This window comes from Triticum aestivum, chromosome 7A (assembly GCF_018294505.1).
Source record: "Triticum aestivum cultivar Chinese Spring chromosome 7A, IWGSC CS RefSeq v2.1, whole genome shotgun sequence".
Lineage (NCBI taxonomy): Eukaryota > Viridiplantae > Streptophyta > Magnoliopsida > Poales > Poaceae > Triticum > Triticum aestivum.
The window spans coordinates 84,490,360-84,507,231 of record NC_057812.1 but is presented as its reverse complement, the minus strand read 5'-3'; the positions used below and the strand labels follow the sequence as shown (position 1 = coordinate 84,507,231).

The 16,872-nt window shown below is 44.4% G+C and overlaps 1 protein-coding gene and 1 pseudogene across 1 annotated transcript; one reads left to right on the top strand and one right to left on the bottom strand.

Annotated features, from left to right (window-relative positions):
- Positions 1–1,882: 1,882 nt before the first annotated feature.
- LOC123151953 (putative disease resistance protein RGA1) lies at positions 1,883–8,905 on the bottom strand (annotated as a pseudogene).
- A 4,150-nt stretch (positions 8,906–13,055) lies between these two features.
- On the top strand, positions 13,056–15,849 carry LOC123151034 (glutamyl-tRNA reductase 3, chloroplastic). The gene is made up of 3 exons (XM_044570818.1): positions 13,056–13,579; positions 14,073–14,314; positions 14,417–15,849. Exons 1-3 carry the CDS (start codon positions 13,351–13,353, stop codon positions 15,554–15,556), a joined length of 1,611 nt encoding a protein of 536 aa, XP_044426753.1. The 5' UTR covers positions 13,056–13,350; the 3' UTR covers positions 15,557–15,849.
- Positions 15,850–16,872: the final 1,023 nt, after the last annotated feature.

The following is a 16,872-nucleotide window of genomic DNA, read 5'->3' as shown; positions in this document are numbered from 1 at the left end:
GAAACTAGTAGAAGAAAATAAACAGAGAAGGCCGAGGGAAAAAAATTGAACGCCTTGGGGCAAGTCATATCACAACAAAGTCGTGTTTTTTCTTTATTGACCGAAATATATTATAAAGGTTCACTAGACGTACAAAGCATCCTAAACATAATAAAATTACATTGAGGGCCCTGGAGCACCGAAGGACCACCACCGTCAACAAATTAAACCGCCGACGTCCGCTCCCATACCGGAGTGGGCCTGATCTTATCGATGACAACTAAGAAGTCTTTGTGCACGTGTCCCTAAGAACCAATCATTGGAGCCGCAGTCATCGTTGTTGTCCCTTGAATCGATCAAAGAACCTGACACCAAATCTACCACTGCATTTATTAATGCACGACGAGAAACCTTAACCTCGCAATCCTGAGGAGTAGGTGGAATCTACACTGTAGCTCCATATAATCCGTCCTGATGGATGAACTCAAGGAGGGTCAAAGCCCAAAAAACCGACTCGGAGATGAAACACCGCCCATGTAAGGACTAAAATCCTAACCTATCTACTGGGCAGAGCCTGGAGCTGAGGCACCGGGATTCCCCTACTCCGCTACCCGCCACCAGCCGCCAAAGCGCCAGGCAAAGAGGAGGCGAGTCCTGGGCTCGCTGGTGGAGATGGAGGAGAAGATTATATCGTCCAATAATATAACAGAAAAGAGAAAAAGACCGGCAGATGCTTCGTTTCATCGTAGGTGTTTGGGAGTGCTAGAACGTGGTACTGGTTTCATATGACGCATGTCAATATATGGCACTCTTGACTGTATGCAGGTCCCTGTACCCGTGGCGGCGTACTACGAGGACATGTATGTCAACTTCCCTCAGAAAAAAAGGACATGTATGTCAACTTCAACATCGCCAAGGAGACGGCTTCCAATAAATGAATCAATATAGTGCTGGTTAGGATTCGAGAAAATAAATATAGTGCTGGTTAAATATTTTTGAACGTCTGCAGACCGCACAGATCCCCGGGGAACTAATATTGCTGTGCCAGACAAACTTTCGTTGAGATCCTGGAACCCAAACATGTCAACCCGAATAAATAGCTTCAGACAGAGTTTGCAAGAGGAATTCAGACCTTGCTATTTCCTTGACTGACGAAACACTCGACAAGCGACTGTGTTTATACACCACACACGCCTCCTATATATATCCAGGCCTCAGCCACACCACAGCAGTGCCCAACAACGACACTCACACGGATGGGCTGTGCCAACACACACAAACGCTCTCACTCACATGTCACATTAGCGGGCACGCAGACATGGGCTTCGTTCCTCTGAGAGCCAAGAGACAGTTTGCAAATTTGTAGGCAAATAAAAATACAGATTCGCAAATTTACAGGCAAATACAAATTTGCGCTGACATCTACATGTAGAGAAACTGGATCAAGAGACAACACTCATCGAATGCCGTGATGATGGAGTTCTGACTTTGATTGTCCTGCATGGCATTGCTTCCTTCATTTTGTGTATGTTTTCAGAGATGCCAACCTGCAGGTACATTGATTCATCACATTAGCGTTGCATTATACCTGAATATTGCCATGCCAGCATATCATCCACCCCAATTTGCAGGGATATTTACCAGGGTAAACGTTCATGCGAGTTTGCTTAACAGCTTTGGGTTTTCTTGACGCTCTATCATCAGAAAGTAGCATCTGAATTCTGACAGGAGTTCAAAGCAACATAATTGGTGGTAAATCAGTATCTAGCCTGATAAGCAATTTCCTTGATGATTACAGAGAGCGGCAAATAAAGACGATGAAAACATTTTGTCATCGCATCAAAGCAATTTTGGTGTTGATTTTTGATGCAGAACAGATGTTTAGCTAGATAAAGTACTGTCCTGAGTTTTTTTTTTTTTTTTTTTTTGCGGGGTGTGCTGAGTTGATGTGGCAAAGATAATTATCATTGGGAATCTGCAGTAAACTGCAACTGCGCCTCCAGATGGAGCAAGCAGATTAACACTAGGCACTAGCAGGAAGTATTAGAGATGTCACTGGACTAGGATTGGAAGTACTGGCACTAGCAGCAGGAAGTACTAGAGATGTCACTGGATTGGAAATTTACCTCTTTATGCCATTTCGGTGATCGTTGAGACGGGCACAGAGCAGTAGGCAACAAGATATACTTGTTACTTGTCCAAAAAAAGGCCGATACTTGTCTAAAAATGTGTACAGAATGTGGCACCGAGACCGAAGATCAAAAGATTTCGGAATCAGAAGATCCTATGAAACCCCAAAAAAGTAACCAGTTGGGAGTTACTTATATTATACTGGAATATAGCACGATGAAAGATATAGTTATCTAAACCATAATAACACAAGGAAAGGACTTGTGTCATACACACCTCAGTTATTGTCAGACTCCGAGTGAGCACAGGAGGGGAGGAGCCTTCTTAGAAACTTCTTTCCACTGGTTTCTGCTTCTGCTTCTGCTATAATTGTGGACTCTGCTTCTGCTTCTGCTATAATTGTGGACTCTGCTTCTGCTTCTGCTATAATTGTGGACTCTGCTTCTGCTTCTGCTATAATTGTGGATTCGGCTTCTGGAGCTCCAGTTCTGAATCTTGACTTATCTGGGATAGGGAGCAAGTGGTGGAAATACTCCCCACCTTCTCTGCATCGTCTTTCCAACTCGGGGCAGCCATGTATGATTAGGCGGTCAAGGGCTGGCAACCGCTGAAGGAGACCATTCGGGAATTCCTCTATCCCTGGACAATGAGTGATTCTCAATTCCCGAAGAGAAGTGAGGCCATCCATCCCATCAGGCAACCCTTTCAGGCTCCTGCAGATATTCACCATTAAGCCGCTCAGCTTTGCCAGATCTCCAAGGTTTGACGGCAGCGCCACCAAACCTCCGGAGCGTTGAATCCACAAAATTTCAAGGGATGTAGGCAACCTTGGAATATCCCATAAACACTCCACCTCCAAGTTACATCCTGCTAAATTCAGGTCTTTGAGAACGGGGCTCAGTGGAAAACTTGCAATCTTAGGGCAGATGTTGATTTGTAGCCTCTCAAGAACCGGGAATATTACTGAGCTATCAATGGCCACACCCGCACTGTTTCCTGCCCATCCCTCTAGACTAGGTAGGTGTTCCAAGAACATGTTCTTCAACTTCGGGAAAATCTGTAGAGGGGTACTGCATCCTCCACCTTCTCTGCAAAGGTTATCACACAATGTCTTCAGTTTACCCATGTTGTATAAGTGCAAGTACTCCAGTGAGGGTGAGAGCCATACTACAGGTATATTCTTACACCTTGTCCAGTTGAAAATAGTGAGTTTTCTTAAGCACTGAAACATCTGACGGTCTCTCATCCATCGTGGTATTTCTGGGCCACCGTATCCGTACAACTCAAAAATTTGGATCTTGCTATGAGGTTCTAGATGCTGGAACACTTCTTCCTCATTACATGCCTCATTTTCGGTCCTGTCAAATCTTTCAAGGCCCCAAGAGAACAACAACTCACTCAGATTTTGCTTCTGCTTGAGATTGGCTTCTTTTGCATGATTTACACTCTTTATTTTTCTCAAGCTGTACAGTTCCAACCTGTTGCTAAGGTGTCGCAGGTCTTTGAGCTCCTCAATACCACAACCATCTCTCGTATCCACAATAAATCTTGTTAGTGTGCAAAGGTTGTTCAGCTGACCTATGTTTCGAGGCATCCGCTCCAGATTAGAACATCCATAAAGATAAACATGTATGAGCTTTCTCAGGCTCATCACCATGTCTTCTGGAAACTGTCGTAGCCCCTTGCAATGATTGAGCCTCAAAGTTTGCATGTTGTACAATAGACATATTGAATCGAGCAATGTAGAATTGACGGTGCAATATGAGAGGTCAAGGTACCGTAAATGTTTTGCATTTACGGCTTTCAAACTGGTGCTAGAACCCTGCCAATGCAATGCTCGTAATGATACATGTGGCAGTCAAAATCCTGCTGCACCCATGAAAGAGCTAACAAAGTGTGGAGAGATGTTTTGCCATCAAACAACCTGGAAGTATTTTCCAATTCAACCCATTTTGGTAATTGCAGATGGCATACATTGTTTACCAATGCTTTCTGTTCAATCAATTCTTCTATGGTGGCACATTCATTGCTAACATCTTTGGCTAAGTCATGCATTAAGTCATGCATTTTACATACAATTATCCCATATGCATAGCCATCAGATTTGTCTGCAGCTTTCATATCTTGTAGGAAGGACCTCCAAAGCAATTCATGAAAAATGAATTCTCCTTTTTGTGCTAAATCCATTGTTCCCTCTTCTTGAATAAAGCCATTTGCCATCCATAGTTGGATCAACATATCCTTCTCCATCTCATAATCCTTGGGGAAAAGCGCGCAGAATGCAAAGCATTGCTTCATTTCAGATGACAGGTGTTTGTAGCTTAACTTCAGTATGGGCATGACCTCATATTTGCCTCCAACATTATTCCCAATGTTAGTTTCTTCAATGGTCTTCCATTCATGTACCTGTTGCTTTGAACTCAGCAAACCACCCATTATCTTCAGAGCAAGAGGCAGGCCCCCGCATTTGTAGACAATACGTTTTCCGATTGTGACTAACTCTGTTTGCTCCTCTGCACCATTGCTAAATGCTTTGTTTGAAAACAATTCCCATGAATCTTCTTCACTCAGAAATGCTAGCTCAACGGGATCGACTGTTTGCATTATAGAGGCCACTTGCTTGCTTCGACATGTGACCACTATGACACTTCCTGGTCCACCAACAGAACACAACAGTGGCTTCAGTTCATCCTCCCACAACTTCTTTTCTTCATTCCATACATCATCAAGAACAAGAAAAAACCTCTTCTGGCCAATGACTTCGTCAAGGTTCTTCTGCAATAGTTCGATGCGGTCAGGCAGGTCGCATCTTCCATTTGTAGCCAATTCAATGATGGATTTCACAATGGCAGAAACATCAAAATTGTCTGACACGCAGTGCCACATCTTCAACTGGAAATGTTCCTGGACCTCTTGGTCATTGTACACCATTTTAGCAAGTGCCGTCTTGCCAAGACCTCCCATACCGAAGATGGGCAGCACCTGCACATTCCGCTGATCTTGTTGGTCTAGCAGCAGCTTCACCACCCCCTCCTTGTCATCATCTCTTCCAAAGATGTTGGTAGACTCGTCCAGTTTGGAGTGTGTCTGCCGCCAAGGAAGTTGCGGCCCCTCCCGATTGACAGAATTCTCAAGGCCAAACATGTTCATCTCCTCAACGAGCCCCTTGATCTTCTCGAGAACTCCTTTGAGCTTTCTGCTCATGGCAAAACGGAAGAGCAGCGGGCTGCGGCGCGTGACGTAGCTGAGTACCTTGCGGGAGGTGGACTCGCCGATTTGGGCTTCGCGGCGCAACGCCTCGTACTGGAAGTCGTCGAGCACGTCACCAGCCTTGTAGGCGACGTCCTTGAGCTTCTGCATCCAGGTCCTGAGGTAGGCATTCGTCTGGCTCCTTTCCTCCGCGTTGGCCAGCTTGCACTGGACGGCTAGCAGATGGCGCTCCAGCGTTTCGCGGTCGTCGTCCAGGCCACACATGTGGGTCATGGTCTGGACGAGCGCGTCTGCGGCCTTGCCGGCCAGGCCTTCCACCACAGGGAGAAGCAGTGATTCGGCCATGACCTTGCAGATCGGAGGAAGAAGAAACTGCAGCATATGCATATGAAAGAGGGAAGAGAGATTCAGCACTGACAGATCAGGAACAACCGAAGAAGAACACAACACACCCCAGAATGGAGGAGAGAATGCACCTCAGCAACACACGAAGTCGATCAGATCCAACGCGCCGTCGGCTCCCCGGTTTGGAGCTTTCTCGCCAAGGCTACTATAGGAATGGGATGCTGCCGTTGGTGAAAAGAGAAGTGCAGGCACCTGCATGCAGCTGACGAAGAGGAAGAGGAAGAGAGGCAAAGGGAAAAGAAGAGATGCTAAACTTGCATTACTAGCTCACTTTTCTGATTTCCTTTGATGAAAGGACCAAGAAACGAATAAAGTTGGTGCAGCAGGACTCTTTTGCCTGCAGAGTCACTGCTTTTACCGTTCGTTTGGATTTATATTATCTCAACACTGAACGTTTGCTTCTTTATACGAACAATAACATGGGGTGGCCACACAATAAAAGAAAACTTCTGGCCACAGGATGCCTTGTTTGCAGTCCCTGACTGCATTTGTCTGCACAAATTCCATGTCCACGCAAAGGATGTACAAAGATCTGGTTCTTGTTGAATTTCCTAAGGAAATACTTTTCTAGTCTCAGGATGTTATATAGCAATTCCTAGATATTAATTGCAGTGGGTCCCAAGTGTTAGTGGTGGAAAGATTCTGGCTAGTATGTTCCGTTTTCACAATTACTCTAAACTAGACGTATGGGGATCCCTTCAGCCGAAATAAGCATAAGTTCCCTCTATATGTTCTTCTGGTGTATTTGGAAAGCTCGAAACGATGCTCGTTTTTGCAGGAAAATAAGTGCCCCTTCGCAGGTTTATGCTGCAGCAACGGCGATCATGCAGGGCTCCAGTATGGAGGTACAAATTCCCCTCGGATGGACGATACAGACTGCTCTTCAATCTCCAGGATGCTTGAGCTTGATGACGCTTCTGTGCAAGGACAGCAAAGACAGGGCAATGTCGACCAACATACATCACCCAGGCCGGGAAGAACTATCAACGAATATATCCACCATTTCAGGCCCCATCATTTACTTGGATGCAGCTTGGCCTCCAAGTCCGTACGGCAGATCCACAGTTGCTGGCATAGGTATTTTCATACAGTTCGGAGCTGATCGGCGTTGCTCTTAGCTGTGTATCTCGGCCATATCCTCACCAACAACATCTGCCATTCAGGCCGAGGCATTCTGCTTGATGTTAGCGTCCCAGATTGCAGGAACACTTCAGATTCAGCATGCTACCCTTTTTGACAGACTGTGTGACGTTGGCGATTGCGGCAGCATCGCAGAACCTGATGCTTGCTCCTGGACATTGGTCCATCAGACCACAACTCGCTCAAACAGCAGCCTCCACAGCCTGTGATGCTTCCAGAATATATCATGTCAACAGAGGTTATAACTTCAGAGCTCATCATCAAGCCAAGTTGGCACTGAAGATTCAGAGTGCATCTTTTAGCTACAGGTGTTTAAATTCAGTCATAGATACATGCCTAAATGCAGATATAGCTGCAGTTTCATGCATCATGCAGTGCAAGATTGTACATAAACGTTGTTGTTAAATTGATGAAAATTTCTGTGTTCAAAAGAAAAAACTGAAGTGAGTGGTGGCATGGAGGGTGGGAAACGCGCATCTTTTATCTTTCTTATTTTAATGAGGCTCACTTGCATGTTTAGTTCCGCACCAATGCAATTGCTTGCTTTGAGCCTTTAACATGCCATATGCATTCGCATACAGCATATATAATTGCAGATAGAGGTATAATAATAACATGGCCACGCTGGTTCTCCATGGCTAGGAGGCTATGCTCTCTTTCGTAGCAACCGCTGCTAAAGGGGTTTCAACTTGCCAGCAATTGTTGGATATTATGATCTAAAGAGTAAAGTTCAGTTAATAATAAATATTATGATCTAAAACTGAAACGAGGCTCATTAAGAAACTGAAGAAAATATCCAAATGCTGCTACAGTAGGGCGTGCCTACCTACTCCCATGAACTGCCCAGATCAGGGGCAGCTCATCAGCAAACTCAGGGTGTGGGCCCCCCTGGTGCGCAGTGGAATTGTTGTAAAGAAAAGAGAGAAGAGAAGAGCAACTACGGCTGCTGGACTGCTGCTGCTCTAAGCTATCTATTTTTCACTTCAATCACTCAAGAAAAGGCTACTGACCAAGCCCTGAGCTGGAGCACTGGGAAGGACCTTCACAACCACCAGATCGAGCTGTTGGTGGTGTAGAATTAAGAGGAGATGGGAGGGTCATCAGACCAAGCTAATCCATCCCCTAATGATTTATTTATGGCTCAAACTTGTGCTATTTTGATCCTGGCAATGCAACAATGGCACCAGAGCCATATTAGCATCAAGTTTGAGCCCTACATGCTCAAGTTCATGCTTGATCCATTAAGTTTATGTTAAAAATCAAAGGGTTCTTCCTGTCTAAATTTAGATTCAAGTTGTTCCTCGTGATTGAGCACAGCTTGAACTTTTTGATCCCTAAATCTCTTAAGTTTCTAGCCCTAGCAGATTGTATGTTAACTAAGGGTTTCCTTTTGATGATGAAATAAAGGGATTTGAAGCATCTGTGCAAGTTCAAAGCAAAATCACCAATTGCCGAAACCCTAATCCTAATTTCCCCCTCGCTGGTTCAAGTTTCTAACCCCTCGCTGTCCTCCTCCTTTTTATCTCTGTTAACTGTAACTATGATCACTTGATCAGATTTTGTACCCCTCTTGCTTCTGCTCAATCTAATGAAGCCAGCAAATGCTGGATCTTTCAAAAAAAATCCCCCAAATCAGACGAACCCTAACTCTAATGATCATGAATTAAAGGGCAGCGGATCTTATCATGGAGCTGTGGTGCCATGGCCGCCTCCTTATGCCGGCAGGCTCGTTCGGGCTCGCGCTCGAGCGGGCTGGCCGTCCGCTGCACCGACCGGTGGATGCAGGGGCATCCTTGTGCGCCTTTCGCCGCTGGAAGCCCGCCACCGCGCCGGATTTGATGTGGCTCGCCGTCGCCGTTGCAGGGACGCCTGCACGCGCGTGGGAGCGATGCTCAGGACGCCAGCAAGCCCCGCTCGACGGAATCTCGCGCAGGCCAAAGCCGCACGGAAACCCAGCGAGTGAGGCTCACCGGCGCCGTCACCTTCCTCCGCTGCAGCTGGCATCGCCGCTGCGTCGTGGCCCGTGGGAGGAGAAAGGAGATCGGGGGAAATGTGGGTAGGGTTCGGGGGGAGCTGGGCTGCGCGCTTGGGTTAGGCCGAGCCAGCGGCAGCAGCCAGCCCGGCAGGCCATCGTAGCCCGGACCAGCAGCAAATTGTTATCCCAAAAAAACCTTATGCTTTTGGGAAACATTTCTGTTATGGGCAGATTTTTTTAGAAAAAGCTAAATATTTTTCCTTAAAATTAATGAATTTTAGTAAATAAAGTGAACATTTTTAGGGCTTATTCATGAATTTTTATGTTTATTTTGGCATTTTAATTTCTTAAGTATTTTAATCCCTATTATGTTTTAGTATTCCATGTTTAAATTATTTATGCTGCAATTGAATTATGTTTATTTAATTTTATTTTATGGCGTTTTATTTTGATGTTGAATATTACTATGGTCATTATGTCATAAAGTTTCCTCTACAACATAGAGTTTAAATGGGTCCTCAAACTGAAGTGTGGTTTTATGCTTTGTCAAAGCTAATTGATGAATATTTGGCCAAGTATAATTGATGAATATTTTTTCCACAATTTTTTGTTGCTCATGTTCATTTCTGGCCAAAGCTGATTTGAATGTGATCAATAAATTTAATTATGATGATGGTGATGCTTACTAAAGCACTTTGAATTTTATTTTGGAGCACCTAATGTCTCTCATATTACTAGGATGCATAATGGCATAGAGCAACTTAATGGTGACAATTATGCTACATGGAAGGAGAAGCTTGAAATTACGATGGCATTACTTAATATTGATTATGCTATCCTTAATGATCCTCCTGAGACACCTAAAGAAGATAATGAAAATTATGATGCCCTTAAGAAGGAATATGATGTTATGAAGGCTAAGTGGGATGACTCTAATTGCAAAGCCTTATGATGATAAAGGGTTCCATTACACAAAGCGTGAGGGGAGCCAATATGCACCTATGTAATTTTCCTCTATGATAATGTGGGTTCTACCTCAAATATAAATGTCAGTACTAAACGTAAACGAGATGATAATGACACTTCTTCAAAATTATGGCACTATCGTTTAGGCCATATTTCAAGGGGGGATTGAGCGTATCATTAAAGATCAAGTTCTTCCTTCTCTCAATTTTTAGGATGCATATGTTGATCATTGTATAGACTGCATCAGAGGAAAATATGCCAAGAAAATTAAAAAAAAGGTGAAAATGGAAGCGCGTGAGTTTTATAAATAATTCATTCGGATATATGTGGTCCATTTAATGTGAGATTGGTGGATGGTTTTAATTCTTCATGACGTCCACCGGTGATTTCTTCCGTTATGGATATACTCCCTTCGTTCGGAATTACTTGTCTCGAATATGGATGTATCTAGAACTAAAATACATCTAGATACATCCATTTCTGCGACAAGTAATTTCGAACGGAGGGAGTATTTATCCTATTAAAGAAAGAGCAGAGTCATTAGACAAGTTCAAGATTTTCAAGGTGAAGTTGAAAATCAAAGTAATAAAAGAATTAAAGTTGTAAGATCTAATCGTGGTGGCGAGTACTACGACAGACATACTTCTTATGGCCAAATTCCTAAACCATTTGCAAAATTCTTACAGGAAAATGGCATCATGGCATGGTATTCAGCACCGGGCAAACCTCAGCAAATGGGGTGGCTGAAAGGCTGGACCGCACGCTTATGGACATGGTGCGGAGTATGTTAAGCCACTCCACTTTGCCGGTAAATTTATGGATGGAGGCCCTTAAAACAAAAACACATATTCTTTACGGGGTTCCCAGTAAATCGGTGCACTAAACACCGTATGAATTATGGACTGAGAGGAAACCGACCCTGAATTATTTTAATGTATGGGGTTGTCATGTTGAAGCAAGGATTTTCAATCCAGTTATGGGAAAATTAGACCCCAAGACAATTAGTTGCCATTTTATTGGTTATCCTGACAAATCTAAAGCATGTCGGTTTTATTGTTCAAATCAGGAAACAAAGTTTGTTAAAACAAGACACACTGTGTTCTTGGAAAATTGTATGATGAGGGGAAGCATGACACCTCGAGAAATAGTTTTGGAGGAAAAACGGGAATATGTCCCGATGCCAACAATTCAAGAACCTGTTTTCCCGGTGCCTGCTGGTATTGCACCTCCTGTTGAGAGGATTGTTAATGCAACACCTGCTGAGACTCATGTGACTATTTCATGTGTCACACCTGATGATGTTTCTATTGAAAATACTTAGAAACCTCAAATTGTCGATGATGTGCCAAATAATGAATATCCCAGAAGGTCACAACGGACTAGAAAAGCATGCTATTCTGGATGATTATTTCACTTGCACGAGTGAAGATATGGATGAGTCGGTGTTGGACAATGATCTCACTCATTTAGAGAAGCCATACAAAGTGAATTTTCATCTGAATGGCTCCATGCTATGAAATATGAAATGAAGTCCATGAGCACTAATGATGTATGGGACTTAGTACAAATTCCCAGAGGAGCCAAAACAGTTGGATGCAAATGGGTCTTTAAGACTCAACGTGACTCCAAGGGGAATATCGAAAGGTTTAAAGCAAAGGCTTGGGGCAAAAAGGTTTCACTCAAAGAGAAGGGATTGGTTATGAACCCCCCAAAAAAATCACAATTCTCTTCTAAAAAATCATTCAGAATAATTATGGCACTCGTGGCTCATTATGATTTGGCGCTGCATCATATGGATGTCAAAACGACATTTCTAAATGGTGACTTAAGTGAAGGTGTATACATGGCACAACCAGAAGGTTTTGTTGTGGAAGGAAATGAGCATTTAGGATGTCACCTCAAAGGAAATCCATCTATGGCTTGAAGCAAGGGTGAAGGGAATGGTATCTCAAATTTGATCAAGTCATAAGGAAATTCCTTTGGAAGGAAACAAAGCGGACAATTGTGATTATGTTAAGTTCATGGGGAGTAAATTTATCTTTCGGATACTGTATGTTGATGACATACTTCTAGCCAACAGTGATAGAGATATGTTGTTGGAGACTAAGAGGTCTTTATCCTCTAAGTTGGATGTGTAGAATCTCGATGAAGCAGCTTATATTTTAGGAACTGAAATCCACCAGGATAGATCCAGAGGGATCTTGGGGATATCTCAGAGAGCATATATTGAGAAGGTATTGAAAAAGTACAATATCCATAAGTGCTCGGCCTCGCCAACTCTTATTGTTAAGGGCGATAAATTTTGGAGTTTTTAATGCCCAAAAAATGATTATGAATCTGCCGAGATGAAGTCAATTCCTTATGCCTTAATTGTTGGAAGCATTATGTATGCACAAGTATGCACTCACCTTGATTTAGCCTTTGTGACCAGGATGTTTGGCAGATATCAGTCAAATCCAGGGCTAGATCAAGTCTGCTAAAAAGGTTTTGCGTTATTTGCAAGGCACTAAAGGCCTCATCCTTACGTGTAAGAAATCTGATAACCTCAAAGTGGTGGGTTATTCAGATGCTGATTTTGCGGGGTGTGTGTTAATACTAAGAAATCCACGTCAGGTCATGTTTTCACCCTTGCAAAAGGAGCTATATCGTGGAAAAGCTCCAAACAAACCGTCACTGCATTGTCGATAATGCTGGTCAAATTTGTGGCATGTTTTGAGGATACCGGGCAGGCAATATGGCTGAAGAATTTTATCCCGGGTCCGAGAGTGATTTGCACAAATGTAGTTTTATGATGCATGTGATTGTATTGATTTGACATTTAGCTAATGAGGTACCTGGTTGTAGAAAATTGGACATTTAAGGGATGATCCGTCATTGTCTACGGACGCGTACACCGACTTTTAAGGGACCGGATTAGCTATATGCAGCCACTCTTGAAAAAGGTTCGTGAGAACTTCTATAATATTTCCCGTAAAAAAAAGAACTTCTATAGTATTTTTTGACGTGTCCAGCCTTTATTCAGAGATTTAACTAAAGTCACATCTAATTTCTACATCACTTGATTTTCATGAAGATTCGTGTGGATTTTTAATTGTTTATTCAAATGTATAGCAGCTACGGAGTAGATAAGACTTTGTTATTTTTTCTCATCATCTAGATTTTTTTTAGAGAAGAAATAGAGCACGAGGGCCCTCGTGGAAATAAAACAGTGCCGATAGAAAACGGGGAGAGCTGACGGACCGTAGACCGAGCCCGAAGCGCGTCGCGTTGTGCGCGGCACACGCCATACCGCCGCCGGCACCACACCGGGTCACCACCAACCACCACCGTCCCCCTCCGGCTCCAAAAGCTCCGGCCTTTCTTCCTTCCCACTCGTCCTCCCACCAGCCCGAGGCGAAAACCAATTCCACGTCCCCTCCACCCTCCTCTCCACAGCCCGCGGAGCCCAAGAACTCCGAGACACATCTCTCTCATTTATCCACGGCTATCGGCCTGCATCAATCTGGTCCGTAGAGAGAGGAGCAGCCTGCTGCATTCCTCGCCTGATGATGGCGAGCACCAGCACGGCCTCCGCGACGGCCGTGGCCGGCGCGTTCGCCGCCGCCGGTGCAAACAGGCCGCGGGGCTCCGCTGCCTGCCCGAGGGTGCCCGCCGGCGGGCGGCGGCGACTGTCCTGCGTCGTGCGGTGCGACGCCGGCCCGGGGGCCCAGGCCCAGGCGGCGGCCAAGGCCGCCAGCGTCGCCGCGCTCGAGCAGTTCAAGATCTCCGCCGACCGTGAGTTCCTCCCCTCTCTCTTCCTCCCCGCCTCGAATTGGCTGCTGTCGATGCGATTCCTGTAATCACGCGATGTCGCGATGTATAATTTCGTTTTGCGGTGCGCGAATTGCGGGATCTTTGCCGTGGGTGCTCCGTCGTCGCGCTGGGAGTTGGTCAACATTTTTTCCGAAAGTTGGGGGCTGGTCAACATTTTCGGTGTACTGACCAGTAGTGGGAACCGGACATTTTCCAAGTGTATACAGCACAGGAAAGCTTGTCTCCCTTGTCGTTTTTACTCTGCAGTTGGAGTCTATCACTAACATAATACACATTTGGAACATGCTTCATTTCTGTATTACAACTTACAAGCATGTACATCAGGATCTTCCAAAATTTTCAATAGTTTATGATGACTTGCAGTTTTAATTCAGTTGTAGTATTATCTCATAAATTAGAAACTTCTGGGCCTCTTTCAGGCTGGCATCTGACAATGTTTTGTTTTCACTATCAGGCTACATGAAAGAAAAGAGTAGCATCGCTGTAATAGGACTCAGTGTACACACAGCACCGGTGGAGATGCGTGAAAAGCTTGCGATCGCAGAAGAGCTATGGCCCCGTGCTGTTTCAGAACTAACTAATCTTAATCATATCGAAGAGGCTGCTGTTCTTAGTACCTGCAACCGAATGGAAATTTATGTGGTCGCTTTATCCTGGAACCGGGGCATTAGAGAGATAGTAGATTGGATGTCAAAGGTAAGGGTTCTTTTATCAACTGGTCATTTGCTTGTCTTTTTGTTGTTGTTCAAGAACACAGTTTGGGTAGAAGCTCAAAGGCTGCACTGCTTGTTTTTGCAGAAAAGTGGGATCCCTGCTTCCGAGCTCAGGGAGCACCTCTTCATGTTGCGTGACAGTGATGCGACGCGCCATCTGTTTGAGGTTTCTTCTGGGCTCGACTCTTTGGTTCTTGGAGAAGGACAAATACTTGCTCAGGTTAAACAGGTTGTCAGAAGTGGGCAAAACAATGGAGGCTTGGGAAAGAACATTGATAGGATGTTCAAGGATGCAATCACAGCAGGAAAGCGTGTCCGCTCTGAGACCAACATATCATGTGGCGCCGTGTCTGTTAGTTCAGCTGCGGTTGAATTAGCCCTGATGAAGCTTCCAAAGTCTGAATGCTTGTCAGCTAGGATGCTTTTGATTGGTGCTGGCAAAATGGGGAGGTTAGTGGCCAAGCATTTGGCTGCAAAAGGATGTAAGAAGGTCGTTATCGTGAACCGCTCAGTCGAAAGGGTGGATGCCATCCGTGAAGAGATGAAAGGCATCGAGATTGTGTACAGGCCTCTGACAGAGATGTATGAAGCTGCCGCCGATGCAGATGTCGTGTTCACGAGCACCTCATCTGAATCTCCATTGTTCACCAAGGAGCACGCAGAAGCGCTTCCCCCTGTTTCTGGTGCCCTTGGCGGTGTTAGGCTTTTCGTCGACATATCCGTGCCGAGGAATGTCAGCGCCTGTGTGTCTGATGTTGGCCATGCACGAGTGTACAATGTTGATGACTTGAAAGAGGTGGTGGAAGCCAACAAGGAAGACCGGATCAGGAAAGCAATGGAGGCCCAAACAATCATTTCAGAAGAACTGAAGCGGTTCGAGGCTTGGAGGGACTCTATGGAGACCGTTCCAACCATCAAGAAGCTGAGATCATACGCCGACAGGATCAGGGCTTCAGAGCTTGACAAGTGCCTGCAGAAGATCGGAGAAGATGCTCTCACCAAGAAAATGAGAAAATCCATCGAGCAGCTCAGTACCGGCATAGTGAACAGACTTCTCCACGGCCCATTGCAGCACCTGAGATGCGATGGCACCGACAGCCGCACCCTTGATGAAACACTCGAGAACATGCACGCCCTCAACAGGATGTTTGGCCTCGACACCGAGAAGGCGGTCATGGAGCAGAAGATCAAAACAAAGGTGGAGAAACAACAAACCCAGAACTGAGATCAGCGGTCTAGTTTCTGCCTGTACATCTACATATACTCCCAGTCTGTCCTGACATTCTAATTCCAATTTTGTTTAACCCTCTCTTACTGGGCTCTCCTTGGTTAGTTTGTCAATTGTATAGTTAATTAGCGCCTGCCATTGTAGGTGCCAAATATGTTGAGACAGCAAAATGTTTGTACTCCACAACAGACAACAGCTTTTGTGCATTATCATGGATGCTGTGGCATGGCCTATTTGATTCACAGGAAAAGTGAACCAAAAAACATTGAAATAGATTTGTTTTTTCTTTAGTGGCAATATTTATCCATGTCATTCAAATGATGACTCAGACAAAAAATGGATGGATTTTTCCTTTGGTTCGAGTTTCAAAGAAACAACAAAGCATTTTCTACAATCCACTCTAATCTTTATTTCTATTCCTATGTAAAAAAATGCCCTAAATTGCATAATAGCGATCCAGTATTATATTAGCATGTTTACTAAACTTATTTTGTTTAATTTTTAGGGTGCTTGTGTTTTTCCTATTCCTACGAATCAATCACTCAATCCCACGAAGTTCCTGTGTTTACATAATCCTCTGTTTTAAAAACCAAGTGAAGAAGGGCAAGCTCCATCCGGTTTTTACACGCCACTACATGCAATTCCTGCAGTATTTAACTCTTAAAACCTGAGAGACATACGGTCTCCTCATTGCATCTGTACACTGAAATTATTCATGGATAGGGACTGCTGCGCAATGTGGTCATCATTTCAGTCTTGTTGTTAAATCTCTTTGTTAGTGTCCAATATTTTTTTCCGAGGCTCCTTTTGCATGCTTCTGTCTCTTGCCGTAAAAAAATGTTGTAGATCGGGTTGCTTCCACTGATCTTGAGGATTCAACTGCCACCGAGGTTTGAACAACTCATAGTAGTATGCTTAGTCTTTAATCTGCATCATATTTCCTTACCTGTCTGTGGTTATATTTTGCAGGCAGCTGATGCTTACAACACACACAACATGGAGTTTACTGAGGGTGAGGAGTTTATGCCCTTAAAAACATTTCCAAGTTTACAGTTTTGTATTTGTCTGAATATTTTTCATTCCAGAGTGCAGATGGCGTTTTAATGCCTGGTGGCTTCGGAGACAGAGGTGTGAAAGGGAAAATGATGTCTGCTAAGTATGCCTGTGAACTATGGCGGAGCCAGAAAAATAGGATGCGGAGGGCCGATTATTGTTCAACCTTGTTGGGGTGGGCCAATCCATCAAAAACACCCATTTTAGCAAAAAAAATCACTGCTACGATTCATATATTAGGCCTAAATCTCCGCCACTGC